The sequence below is a fragment of the Arachis stenosperma genome, chromosome 5 (genome assembly GCF_014773155.1).
Source record: "Arachis stenosperma cultivar V10309 chromosome 5, arast.V10309.gnm1.PFL2, whole genome shotgun sequence".
Lineage (NCBI taxonomy): Eukaryota > Viridiplantae > Streptophyta > Magnoliopsida > Fabales > Fabaceae > Arachis > Arachis stenosperma.
In genome coordinates this window covers 129,455,223-129,468,355 of record NC_080381.1, presented here as the reverse complement: position 1 = coordinate 129,468,355, position 13,133 = coordinate 129,455,223, and the positions used below count along the sequence as shown (strand labels likewise).

The following is a 13,133-nucleotide window of genomic DNA, read 5'->3' as shown; positions in this document are numbered from 1 at the left end:
CGAACGAGTATGAAAAAAAGAAACTAAAATTATATACATAGAAGATGAGTTTTACTTGACCAAATTATTCAAATTTTGAAAAATTATTTTAAATTTTTAAACTACCTTTTTTAATTTAATCTACCTTCAAATTTTAATTTTATCTTATCTCAATCTCTAACCCACTACCACTCTATTTTCTACTACTTTTTTTTCATTATTCCCCTCTCTGTCCTTTTTTAAGGGTGTTTAATGTTAATATTTGATGTAATACGATTGATATGAGAGTTTGATTATAGAAAAATTCATGATAGACAAGTATTAGACTAGTATAGACAAATTTTTCGGTGTAGAAGGCCTATTAAATTTACATGTATAAATTGGTGTTGGGAGCTGCCGGTTAAGACAAGTGTCCTCGGAATGGATACTTTCTGCATCTTTTGAAGCTTTAATGCAGGAGTTATACTATTTATGCATATGGTAAGAGATTGTTGTTTTGCTACTGAATCAACAAATTGATGGATGCTTAATAATGGGCCCCTATCAATTGGGCTGTATAGTTTTTGTCCCTCACGAGAAGGGAAAGCACAGATAAAGTAACTAAATTTTTGGAGTTGTTTTCTCTTTTTTCCCCTCTTGTTTGAGGTATGTTCTTAAAATCTGAGAAAAATAAATATTATTTTTAAAATAAAATATAACAATTTTATTTTTTGAAATTCACTTTTTTTTATGAAAAAATCGAGTAGGCTCACTTTATTATATATATATATATATATATATATATATGTATGTATATATATATATATTTATGTATGTGTGTGTTTTTTAACTTATCTCTTCGTAAATAAAGGGTTAGTTAACTTCTATTACTTGTTTAATGGTTATTGGAGAAATTGAATTGTATTATATTAACATTAATTATATCTTTTACATTAATTCTAATAACCAAATAGGTCAATCATAATAAAATTTATTCTATAAATTATAAAAAAATAAAAAAGTTTTATTTTGTAATTCTTTTTTCAAATTACACTATTTTTATATTTGTCCTGACTAAAAAAAGTTAGGAAAAAAGGGTTAAAAAAATTTAAAAGAAAAACCAAAAAAAATTTACAATTTCTCCTAATTCTTGCCAGAAATTTCTCTTTCAATTCAAGCTCTTGTATGTTTTGACTTTAATTTCATATTCTCTTCGTGTTTTGTTTTCATATTCTTTTCGATTTTTTCATAAAAAAAAAGTGAATTTTGAGAAATAAAATTGTTATATTTTGTTTTAGAAATATTATTTATTTTTAATTTATTCATTAAAAAAATGACTGACTTGAGACTAAGATTCTAAGAATATACTTTAAATAAGAGGAAAAAAAAAAACAACAAAAGATTTTAATTACTTTATCACTTCCTTAACGTTAACTGAGGGACAAAAACTATATAGCCTAACTGATAGAGGCTCATTATTAAATATTTATTAATTTGTTATATTAAAATTATTGATAATATTAAAAAATAAAAAAATAATTAAAATTTATTTTATTTAATATTTATTAATTATTATAATAATTAATAAATATTAAATAAAATAAATTAAGACTATTTTTGGTTAATTTTTTTTAGTTATTAAGAGATTAAAAACGGTAATGTTAGTGGGATCCATCAGTGAAAATATCGTTGTTATATTTTTACTAGAATAATCGCTCATTGAAAATATGAGGTATGCCCCATTCTTAGTGGGACCCATTATTGCCAAACCCACATAACTTTTAATAATAAATAAAAATAAATAAATCTTCGTTTCATAGAACTTTTTCCTTGTCTAAATAAATCTTTAATTTGTATATTTAAACATCTAACAAGTTAACAAATTTAAGTTAGTTCATTATTAGTTTCTTTAAATAAGGACTGTAAGTTTGAATTTTATTTTATACATATAATAATTAATTAATCAACAATAAATTCTTAAATAAAATCGTAATCTATAATAAATTAATAATTGACATATTGAATTGAAGGATATTTAAAAAAAGAGAAAAGCTTAGTATACAAGCGATTAGGGCTTGTAACTATTACAAGTTCATTAACGCCTAATCCGCTAAAACACGCTGCAACTCCTACGTCACTTACACGCGCCATACAAAGATCCCGCGTTTGTATAACTACCAAATTTAAAAGATTTGTTTTCTTCTTTGTTTTCTTTCTTTTCAAATTTCATCGTTCTTCTTCTCGCGCGTCTTCCCCTGGTTTTTCGATCGTTCTTTTTCCTCTCCTTTCTCATTGGTTTGTTCTTCGTCATTGACGTTAGTTTTTCTCTCTGTAACTCCAGCTTCGTTTTGACATGGTGTATTTATAGTTTTTGACATAGTGTATTCTGCAACCTCTCTGTTGTTGATGACCAGTTTGTTCCGAAGGTTGGAATGACCTTTACCACCCTTGAAGATGCTCGAAAATTTTACAGAAACTATACCAAGGTTGCAGGTTTTTCTACAAGAGTTCGGAGCACAAATAGAAAGGAAAATGAGATTAAGAATCAATTGATTACATGTAGCAGAGAGGAAAAATGAAACTCTCATAGCAAAGACTCATTTGATAGGAATTGGAATGATTTCCTGCTAAACTTTGGTCTTGTGGACAACAAGTGGCTTTCATGTAGTGTTGGGTTAAAATCTGCAGCAGGGGTGTAAATTTAATTTGTTATCGGGTGTATTTATAGTCTGTGTTTGGGTGTATTATGCAGATATCTATGCAGACCGTCATATTTGGGTTCCAATCTATCTGGATCACCACTTCATATTATAGTGCCTGTAAATCAGACATTTTGAATACACCAGAGAGAGTTTAATTAATTTTGGTCTTGTGGACAACAAGTGGCTTTCAGGTAGTGTTGGGTTAAAATCTGCAGCAGGGGTGTAAATTTAATTTGTTATCGGGTGTATTTATAGTCTGTGTTTGGGTGTATTATGCAGATGTCTATGCAGACCGTCATATGTGGGTTCCAATCTATCTGGATCACCACTTCATATTATAGTACCTGTAAATCAAACATTTTGAATACACCAGAGAGAGTTTAATTAATTTTGGTCTTGTGGACAACAAGTGGCTTTCAGGTAGTGTTGGGTTAAAATCTGCAGCAGGGGTGTAAATTTAATTTTTTATCGGGTGTATTTATAGTCTGTGTTTGGGTGTATTATGCAGATATCTATGCAGACCGTCATATTTGGGTTCCAATCTATCTGGATCACCACTTCATATTATAGTGCCTGTAAATCAGACATTTTGAATACACCAGAGAGAGTTTAATTAATTTTGGTCTTGTGGACAACAAGTGGCTTTCAGGTAGTGTTGGGTTAAAATCTGCAGCAGGGGTGTAAATTTAATTTGTTATCGGGTGTATTTATAGTCTGTGTTTGGGTGTATTATGCAGATCTCTATGCAGACCGTCATATATGGGTTCCAATCTATCTGGATCACCACTTCATATTATAGTGCCTGTAGATCAGACATTTTGAATACACCAGAGAGAGTTTAATTAATTTTGGTCTTGTGGACAACAAGTGGCTTTCAGGTAGTGTTGGGTTAAAATCTGCAGCAGGGGTGTAAATTTAATTTGTTATCGGGTGTATTTATAGTCTGTGTTTGGGTGTATTATGCAGATGTCTATGCAGACCGTCATATATGGGTTCCAATCTATCTGGATCACCACTTCATATTATAGTACCTGTAAATCAGACATTTTGAATACACCAGAGAGAGTTTAATTAATTTTGGTCTTGTGGACAACAAGTGGCTTTCAGGTAGTGTTGGGTTAAAATCTGCAGCAGGGGTGTAAATTTAATTTGTTATCGGGTGTATTTATAGTCTGTGTTTGGGTGTATTATGCAGATGTCTATGCAGACCGTCATATATGGGTTCCAATCTATCTGGATCACCACTTCATATTATAGTACCTGTAAATCAGACATTTTGAATACACCAGAGAGAGTTTAATTAATTTTGGTCTTGTGGACAACAAGTGGCTTTCAGGTAGTGTTGGGTTAAAATCTGCAGCAGGGGTGTAAATTTAATTTGTTATCGGGTGTATTTATAGTCTGTGTTTGGGTGTATTATGCAGATCTCTATGCAGACCGTCATATATGGGTTCCAATCTATCTGGATCACCACTTCATATTATAGTACCTGTAAATCATGCATAATTCAGAACTCTTTCTCTTTCTCCTCCTCATCTTCTGCTTCTTCTTCTTCTTCAAAAACGATTTTACCATGAAAAATCGAAAAAAACGAGAAAACAGAGAGAAAAGACGTAAATGAAGAAGAAGAAGAAAAAGAGGAAAACGAGGAAGAAGAACGTGCAGAAACGAAAGAAAAGGAGAAGAAGAAGAGTAAGAGGAAGAAGAACGTGCTGCAAGAAGAATAAGAAAAATTTCAGAAACCATGAAAATCGAAAAAAAAAACGAAGAAGAAGAAGAGGAAGAGGAAGAGGAAGAGGAAGAAGAAGAAGAAGAAGAGAAGAAGAAGAAGAAGACGAAGAGAACCGTTTGAGTGGGGCGCGTGTAGTTACGCTCCATTTAAAATGAGTTAATGCGCGTGTTAATGAAGTTTGGGCTGATAACTTGTAAAACTTGTACGGCCTTTTTACTTGTATGTGTAGCAGGCCCCTTAAAAAAAAATCTAACAAGCTCCAAAATAGCAATTCATGGTGATAATTATGCTTGAACCCAATTTTAAGGATTTAACCAAAGGAAAATAAAATAAAATAAAATAAAATAAAGCTTAACCGCGACAACTTATTTAACATAAGAAAAGTAGCTTATCTCAAAATTCTTAGCAACTCCACCACTACAGACAAGCACATATATCCGAGTACAAAACATTTAATTGGAGAAGAAATAGGAATATTCTAATTCAACAGAAAATAGTATACAAAATTACCATACCAAGTATTTTACTTTTATTTAATAGCTGTACAATTTTTTTTATCAGGTAGCGTTAATAATTAATTAACCTCTTCCTGGTGTCTTTGGGTCATGGTTTCTGTTTGCTCCTGTTCCAGGGTAGTCATTGCTTTCCAAATCCATTCTTCCTTCAACTGTCATGAACTCTTGTGCCAAATCAAACATCTCTGATTCACTATTTCTTGATTTTGGAGTACCCTGAAACTATGCATAGAAACAGATTAACTATGTTAGATTTAAAGATAATAAAGCTAGAAATAATTACTCATCAGAGCGAACATGTGATGTGGTTAACAGAATATTTTTACATTTTCAGAATTTTACACTAAAAAATATTATACTAATGTAAAATTTCCATGTATATAAAAACATTTCTTTACATTTATATAGTGCATCTTTTAAATAGAGGAAATTCTGAGTTAGACTATATATAATTGTTGAAAATTTAGAATGAAATTAATTTTTGTTCATATGGGTCCAAGATTTATAATTAATTACCTCTTCAAGTGAAGTTTGGATTGAGGATTTTTCACTCGTTGGAGAAAGACTTCCTGCAAAATTTTAAAGCAATATTCCATTAACAAAATAATAATTTGAAAAGAAAAGGAATTGAATAAAAACATGACAAGGATAGAGATAGAAGAGTTTAGAATAATTAAGGTGTGTGTTCTTACTAGTGGTTGGTACAGCCGAAGATGAAAGAACATATGAGAAAAGCAGAAGGGTGATGAACAATTCTTTGTGAATCATTTTTGGAGAGAGAGATGAAAATGAAATGAGAGCGAAGGTGATACTTAGTATCACCCATGTGATGATGCTGGTTTATATAGAAATCTCCAAAAAGAAGCATAATAATTTTAATTTGAATATTTTATTATTTTACATCACAAGCCGTTCGTACTTGTATATATCATAATTATATTGCTCCAAGTCAACCTCAACTTTTCAATCTATTTCTCATTTGAAAAATGTTATACTTGCATATAAAATGTAAAATAATCAAGGTTATGAAATTCGAACAAGCCATTAAATTCATGGAGTTACATATTTAAAGATTTAAGTTAGGTTTAATTCAATTTGAATCAAATATAATAAAATAATTATTTATATATAAAATATATTATTTTAAAAAGTTAATTTATGGTTATTTATTATTTTAAATTAGTTTATTGTTAAAAAAATATATTTTTTATCGATTTTTTTTTGTTTTTGACTGATTCGTTGTCAACTAATTTTTATTTTAAATTGAACGGATCTTATAATCGATTTTTGGCCAATTAGATCGAATTTTTAAAACCATAAAAATATGATGAAATATTTTTAAATAAAGTTTATATTTATTAAATAAAATTGACACAAAAGATAAAGACTTCAGGTATTTTATAACGGCAACACTCATATAAAAATAGTAAAAACAACCTTTTTTTAAGTTGTATAAAAAACGTATTCTAAAAAACATAGATTAATAATAAAAGTATAAATTATAAATAAAATTTAAATATTTAAGAAAAGAAATAATTATATTAATTCAAATACATTAAATTTATTAAATTTATATAAAATAATATTTTTTAAAATTTTAATTTTTCAATAAATTTTATTTAAAAATTCAAAAACAAATAAGAATTTTAAGAATATACTAATATTTTTTAATAAAGATAATATTTTTAATTTATGTTACGTATTAAAAATTTAATATATGATAATATATCTAATAGATGAAATTAAACATTTTTATTTAAAGGTATTTTAAATATTTTTATTTAAATTTCTGCTATTTAAAAAAAAAACGTTTTAAAGATCTTTGTGATGTTGTTTAGAGCTTGCCTCACATCATTTCACCTTGTGGCTTTGCCTTTGCCACATGATGATTGATCTAATTCAGATTTCTTTTGGTCCTGAAATATCGCTGCAAATATTTAAAATTAATTATGTATATATCTATATAACCTATGGTGATTTTTGGATGCATGCAGAAGAGTTATCACAAATTAAAACATCGCCTTACTTTATATATAATAAGTTAAAAAAAAAATAAAAGAGAAAGAGAAAGAAGAAAGACACCTCATTATTACTTTGCGACACGAAGAAGAAGCCACTAGAATTCACGTGCGTTGTCATCAGGTGTCACATAAAGGTCTATTTCTATTTTTTGAAAACAAAATGTGGACACTTTAATTAAGCTCATTGTCCTGGCCTCTTCTATTCACAGAGAGGTGGAAAAAAATATACAAATCATATGATTCATAAAGGTTATAAAATGGTACTCCCTCCTTTCAGCGCGCTTTTTTAATTTGATCATGGAGGTAAAATTGGTGTTAGACTTGGATATAAGGAGGAGTGGTGCTTAACATTAGTGTAGTGTTAAGTACAACTCGAACTCAACGACTTTTTGAACTTAATTCAAAAAGCAAATTAACAAAGAAAACGGATCATCCAATTTGATTTCATGTAAATCGTCAAAAAAAAATTTTTGATCATGAAAAAATCATAGAGTCCGATTTACTTTATATGAATTTCAGATTTTTCCTTCATACAAAACGGATCCTCTAATTTGCTTCCAAAAACTTAAAAACAAAGAACTCAAAAAATTCAATTTTTTAACACTAAATCTGAGTAAAAAATTGTCCTACAAATTAGTATAACACCTCCAACATAGACAAAAGTCAGGAGGCAATGCTATCCCAATTTCAACAAAGAAAAGAAATCATAATAGATAATAAAATGAGAGCACAATTTCTAGCATAGGACATAGGTTAAAAAAAGTAAATTAAAGGATATGTTTTTAAAACTTTATGCTTCATCCACACAAAAAGATTATACTATTAGTAATTGTGGGATATGGAATAAGTTTGAGTAGAGATAGAGTCTAAATTGGAGCCGATACCTAAAAGTGTGGGAAGAGGAGAGCTTAGAGGAGATGTTGTCCATCTTAAAAAGAGTTAGAATTTGTACCAACATGAAGATGAAATAAAGTGAATATATGAAGGGTTTGGAAAGTTTTCACTAATGTCCCTCGTAAAAATACAAAGGAGTATTGTGAGAGCCAAAGAGTAACACATGCCCAATATTATAAATTAGGTGGGGAAAAACTTAGTTTTACCGCAAATAAAAATACTAGTTTAGTTTGTTTTACAGAAAAAATTAAACACGGAAAAAACTTAGCAAGTGTGGCCTATTTTCGAAGGAGATGGAAACTTGTGTATACTATTTTTGGAACTGCCTCGGAAATCGTTTATCACCTGTTCTTTTCTTGTTTTATAGCGTGAAGTTTGTGGAGAGCAGTACTATAAAGAAAAAAGTTTTCATGGTCCTGACCTGAAAATGTAATCTAATGTTTTTAATTTTGGATGAATATATGATATCTCAAATCTTATAAAGAAGTATGGTGTCCTTCATTTTATGTCATTGTGTGACGTTTCTGGTAGAAGTGTATATAATTTGTTCTGGGCTGATGTTCCGATTCCAAATACTTTAGAGACTAATTTGATATGATTTTTTGGGTCTAGAATCGAGTAAACATTCTAAAAATAGATCCGATCATTATTTAGAGTTGGATTTGGATCAAAGCGAGCCCGACTATGCTTCCAATCTTGGATGAATATATGGTGTCCGAATTCTTATAAAGACCTATGGTGCCCTTCATTTTATGCCATTGTGTGGCATCTCTGGTAGGGGTGTACATGACCCGCTCCGACCCAAAGACCCGTTCCGGCCCAAACAGTTTGGAAGTTAATTTGGTGTGATTTCATTGGGTTTATGGTCAAGTAAAGGTCTCAAAAATAGACCTGGTAACTATTTAGGGTTCAGTCTAGGTCAAGGCGAATCCGGCTTTCATCCGATTCATGTGCACTCTGAGGAGACTAAAAAAGGTATATATGTTTTAAGTTAATTCCAATATTGTGTTATATTAAGGTTTAATTACTCTATTGGTCCCTATAGTTTCGCAAAATTTTCAATTAGGTTTTTATAGTTTTTTACCTTTTAATTGGGTCCTTGCACCAATTTTTTTTTTCAATTAGGTCTCTCTTAATAGTAATTGGCTTAATTGTATAGGGACCCAACTAAAATAAAAAATTTGGTGCAGGGACTCAAATAAAAAGAAAAAAGTATAGGGATTCAATTGAAAAAAAAATTTGGTGTAAGGACCCAATTAAAAGGAAAAAAAGTATAGGGACCTAATTGAAAATCTCGCAAAACTATAGGGACCAATAGAGTAATTAAACCTTATATTAATTATAAGCTTATTGTTTTATTTTTAATCATACTTGTTGAATTAAAAAAGACTCAAAGAAGAATGAAATTAGAATTTATGAACAAACTCAAGTTCAAATATGGATATCAACTTCTTGGTAATAAGTATATGTTTTTTTCTTTATAAATAAGTACATCATAATTTTTTGACATAAAGTTTATCAAGATTCGCATTTTACGGATTTAGACTCGATTTTAGTATAACCTAAAAGTAATAATATTTTACTGAGTTTAGAGTTGAGCAAGATCTCAAAAATATATCCAGTCATTATTTAAGATCAGGTATGAATTAAAACAAATCTTACTTCACTCAACTCATGTATATCTCTAATTTCTAAAACTCTAAAAATAATAAAATATTTAACAACAAAGATACTTACTTATTTATGATGGAGTAAGAGTTGTTAAGGTTAACAGCAGTATGACAAAAATACAAGTAAAAGAAAAAGAATTTATAGCCGTAGATAATAATTATAGATAAAGAGGTATTAACTATCTCAGGTTGGTTAGGTATTTTAGCTTAAGATTTTTATGTTTTGTGAATTTAGTTGCTAAATTAAATTTGCACTTAAAGCAGTCACCAAAAAAAATCTGCACTTAAAAGCGCTGTTGTGTTCTTATGGGCTCACCTCATTTCTTTTTGTAGTCTATGAATGTAATGATCGGAAAAAAAAAAAGGTGCTCCCTCCTTCTCAAATCTATTTTCCTGATATAGAACTCATGGTTAGATAAAGCCACTCTTGGCCTTCTCCATAAATATGAAAGGCCGTCTCTCTACGTATCACACCATATCAATTAGTTAAAGCTTGAACAGGGAATATAAAGATTAATTATATTATGGATATACTAAAATTAATTATTAAAATCAGTTATCAGTATAAAATATATATATTAAAATATAAATATATATTTAAAATAAATTAAATTACACATACATATATTTATACACAAATATATTAATAATTAATTTTTATAAATAGTATTTTTGTATAATGATATAATCATTATATTACCTTTTCCTATAAACTTAATCTTTTGAAAAAAATGGTATTATCAATGTTTTGAAAACTGATTCAGATCGGCTGGTCAAACTGTGAAACCAAATTCAAAAATGATTCGATCAATCAGTAAAATCGCAAAATTTAAAAACCGGAATTGAATTGGTGAACTGGCCAGTAACCAGTCAGTCGAACCGAACCGTGACCTGGCCGGTTTTTTGGTTGGCAACAAAATGCTGTCGTTTTCCAAGGTTCTGAAACCTAAATGGCTAAATCAATTACCAAATCCCTAATTGCCTTCTCATTCATCGAGCTTCACTGAAGCTGCTTCAGAGGTGAAGTGAACTGAGAACTGAGAACGCCTCAGTGCCTCACTCTAACACGGGTTGAGCCGTCGCCGTCGAGCCACCACAGCAGCCGTCGAGAACTGAGAACGCCTCACTCTCACCGTCGTGCCTTTGCTATCTCCCACTCTCCCTATTGCATGTTTTGTTAAAGCCTTGAAGGTGCCTTCGAGCTTTCAAAGTTCCAGGTAATATTTTTTTTTAGTTATGGTTGTTTGATTCCTGATGAGTTTGATTGAGTATTTCTTTGAATCTTTGATTTTGTGAAGCTCTGTGACAGTCACATGATGAACACCGAAATTGTAAACTTTGAAACTCTGTCTCCCTATTTTATTTTTCTTTGAACTGTGTAGTGTGAAACTGTGAACTGATTCAAGATTCAACTGATCCTGCTAAACTGAACTGTAAACTTTGGTTAATAATTGTTGTTTACTAATTAGTGATTACTGAAACTGAATTGATTTTTCTTTGTTTACTGAACTGAATTTTGTTGTTTGTTGAATAATTGTGAATAATTGTAAATAATTTTGGATGTTGTTTGTTGTGAACTTTAGAGTTGAGATTATTGGGTTGGATTACTACTATGTTTAGGTATGGGTGAAAGTATCAACCAAGAACTACTTAGGAATAATAATGCTGAAACTAATTCTGCTTCAAATGAACGTTCTCTTCCTCCCGCGACTAACGAAAGTCAGTCACAAACTTCTAATGTTCGGGGAAAAACTGATCCTACTTGGAGATATGTTGCTTTACAAAATATAAATGGAAAACCGCATTACCAATGTTTATTTTGTCTGAGTACTTTTGGGGGCGGGGAAATTAATAGAATGAAAAAGCATTTGGCGAAGATAGGTGGAGACATTAAGAAGTGTTCTAAGGTCCCGTATGATGTAGAAAAACAAATGGAAGGTTTATTGAAAGAGATTCAGAAAAGTAAAACTAATAAAAGGAAAGTAAGTTTCAACAAAAAGGGTACTGATGAGTGTGAGGATGCAATTGATGAAGTAATAGCGCAAGAAGAATAACAAACTCCGAGTCAATTACCAACTAAGGAGGTTATTGGAGGCGATCCAAAAAAAAAAGTAAAAACCATTATTCCTCCTATGTTTGCACCAAGAAACTCCTATGTTTGCTGATGTTGGTAGATGCCGATGATAAACCATCATTGGGAATTGTTTATGAAGGTATGCTGAGGTCAAAAAATGGAATCAAAGAAATTTTCAAGCATAGAAAGACTGAATATCAACCTTAAACAGAGATTATCAACTTAAGATGGGACAAACATTTGAAAAAAAATCTTCACGCAGCAGCTTATTTCTTGAATCCTGCTTGCTTTTTTTCTGAAAATTATAGAGAAGCACCTGATGTCATGCGAGCTTTACTTGATCTTATTACATTGCATTGCAAGGTTAATAATTTAGATTCAGTTGAGCCAATGAAAGAAATACTCTTATATAGAGATCGAAAGAAAAGCTTTGATAGGCCTAAAAGCTGTTCCAGCTGCAAAAAAATTTCAACCTGGTAATAATATCTGTTTGATAATAAGATTTCGTTATTTACTTATTTTATGTTTTGGTTTCCTTAATTTGATAACTAATACTTGAGATATGGGATTGTAACTTGTAGATGAATGGTGGAGGTTGTTTGGTAGTTCTGCTCCATGTTTACAAAACATGGCAGTTCGCATTCTTAGCCAAGCATCTGCTTTTTCAGGGTGTGAAAGGAATTGGAGTCTTTTTGATCAAATTCATACAACAAGAAGGAATAGATTGGAGCATGATAGGCTAAGTGATATTGTGTATGTTACATATAATTTGCGTCTTAAATTCAGGTAATATATATTTCATCCTTTCATTTCATATCATTAGATTTTGTATAGTTAATTAATATACTAGGCTTATCATATATTGTATTTAATTTGTTATGAAGGAAAGAAAAAAAAGAAAGCAAAAGTTGCAATATGATCCAATCGATATTGAAAGTATTGATATGGTTGATTTTTGGGTGACGAAAGAGGTTGTTGAAAAAGAGCCTGATCTTCCAAGTAATATTGAAGACTTGCTTGGTGAGTATTATAGTTTATTGATCAGACAATAAATTACAATAGCTTTGATCTTTAATTTATTGATAATGTGTTATATTTTGTTAGATGAGATTGATGCTGATTTAGATCAAAGTGGTGGTGGTGGTAGTAGTAGTACATTTTATGCTGCATCACTTGCTTTTTCTGATCCAAGTAGTGGAAATGAAGGTGATGATATCAATGATGCAAATCTGCAACAAGTTATGGAGGATTTTGATGATTGATGACAAACTTGGATCATTTTGATGCTGCTATGTTATGTTTGATTGGTTGTTTTTGTTTTTTGACTTTTGAATTTGTATTTGAATGAGATTATAACATTTTGGTTTATATAGTACTTTTAATTTGAATGATATTTTAAAGTTTACATTAAACTATAATTATATTTTCATGTATTTATTTATATTTTATTTATTATTTTATTATAAAACGGTTTTTTCAATTCAACCACAGTTGAACCGATTAAACCTATGAACTAGTAAATCAATAGTTAGAGCGGTTCGATGACCGGTTCAATTTTCAGAACCTT

The 13,133-nt window shown here is 30.0% G+C and overlaps 1 protein-coding gene across 2 annotated transcripts; it reads right to left on the bottom strand.

Annotated features, from left to right (window-relative positions):
* Window positions 1–4,848: 4,848 nt before the first annotated feature.
* Window positions 4,849–5,792, bottom strand: LOC130982718 (uncharacterized). Of its 2 annotated transcripts, none has more exons than XM_057906787.1 (3): window positions 5,600–5,792; window positions 5,424–5,476; window positions 4,849–5,129 (listed from the first exon to the last, which is right to left on the bottom strand). In XM_057906787.1, exons 1-3 carry the CDS (start codon window positions 5,673–5,675, stop codon window positions 4,971–4,973), a joined length of 288 nt encoding a protein of 95 aa, XP_057762770.1. In that variant the 5' UTR covers window positions 5,676–5,792; the 3' UTR covers window positions 4,849–4,970. The 2 variants fall into 2 exon arrangements, with proteins under 2 accessions (XP_057762770.1, XP_057762771.1); XM_057906788.1 differs by having other exon boundaries at window positions 4,849–5,123.
* Window positions 5,793–13,133: the final 7,341 nt, after the last annotated feature.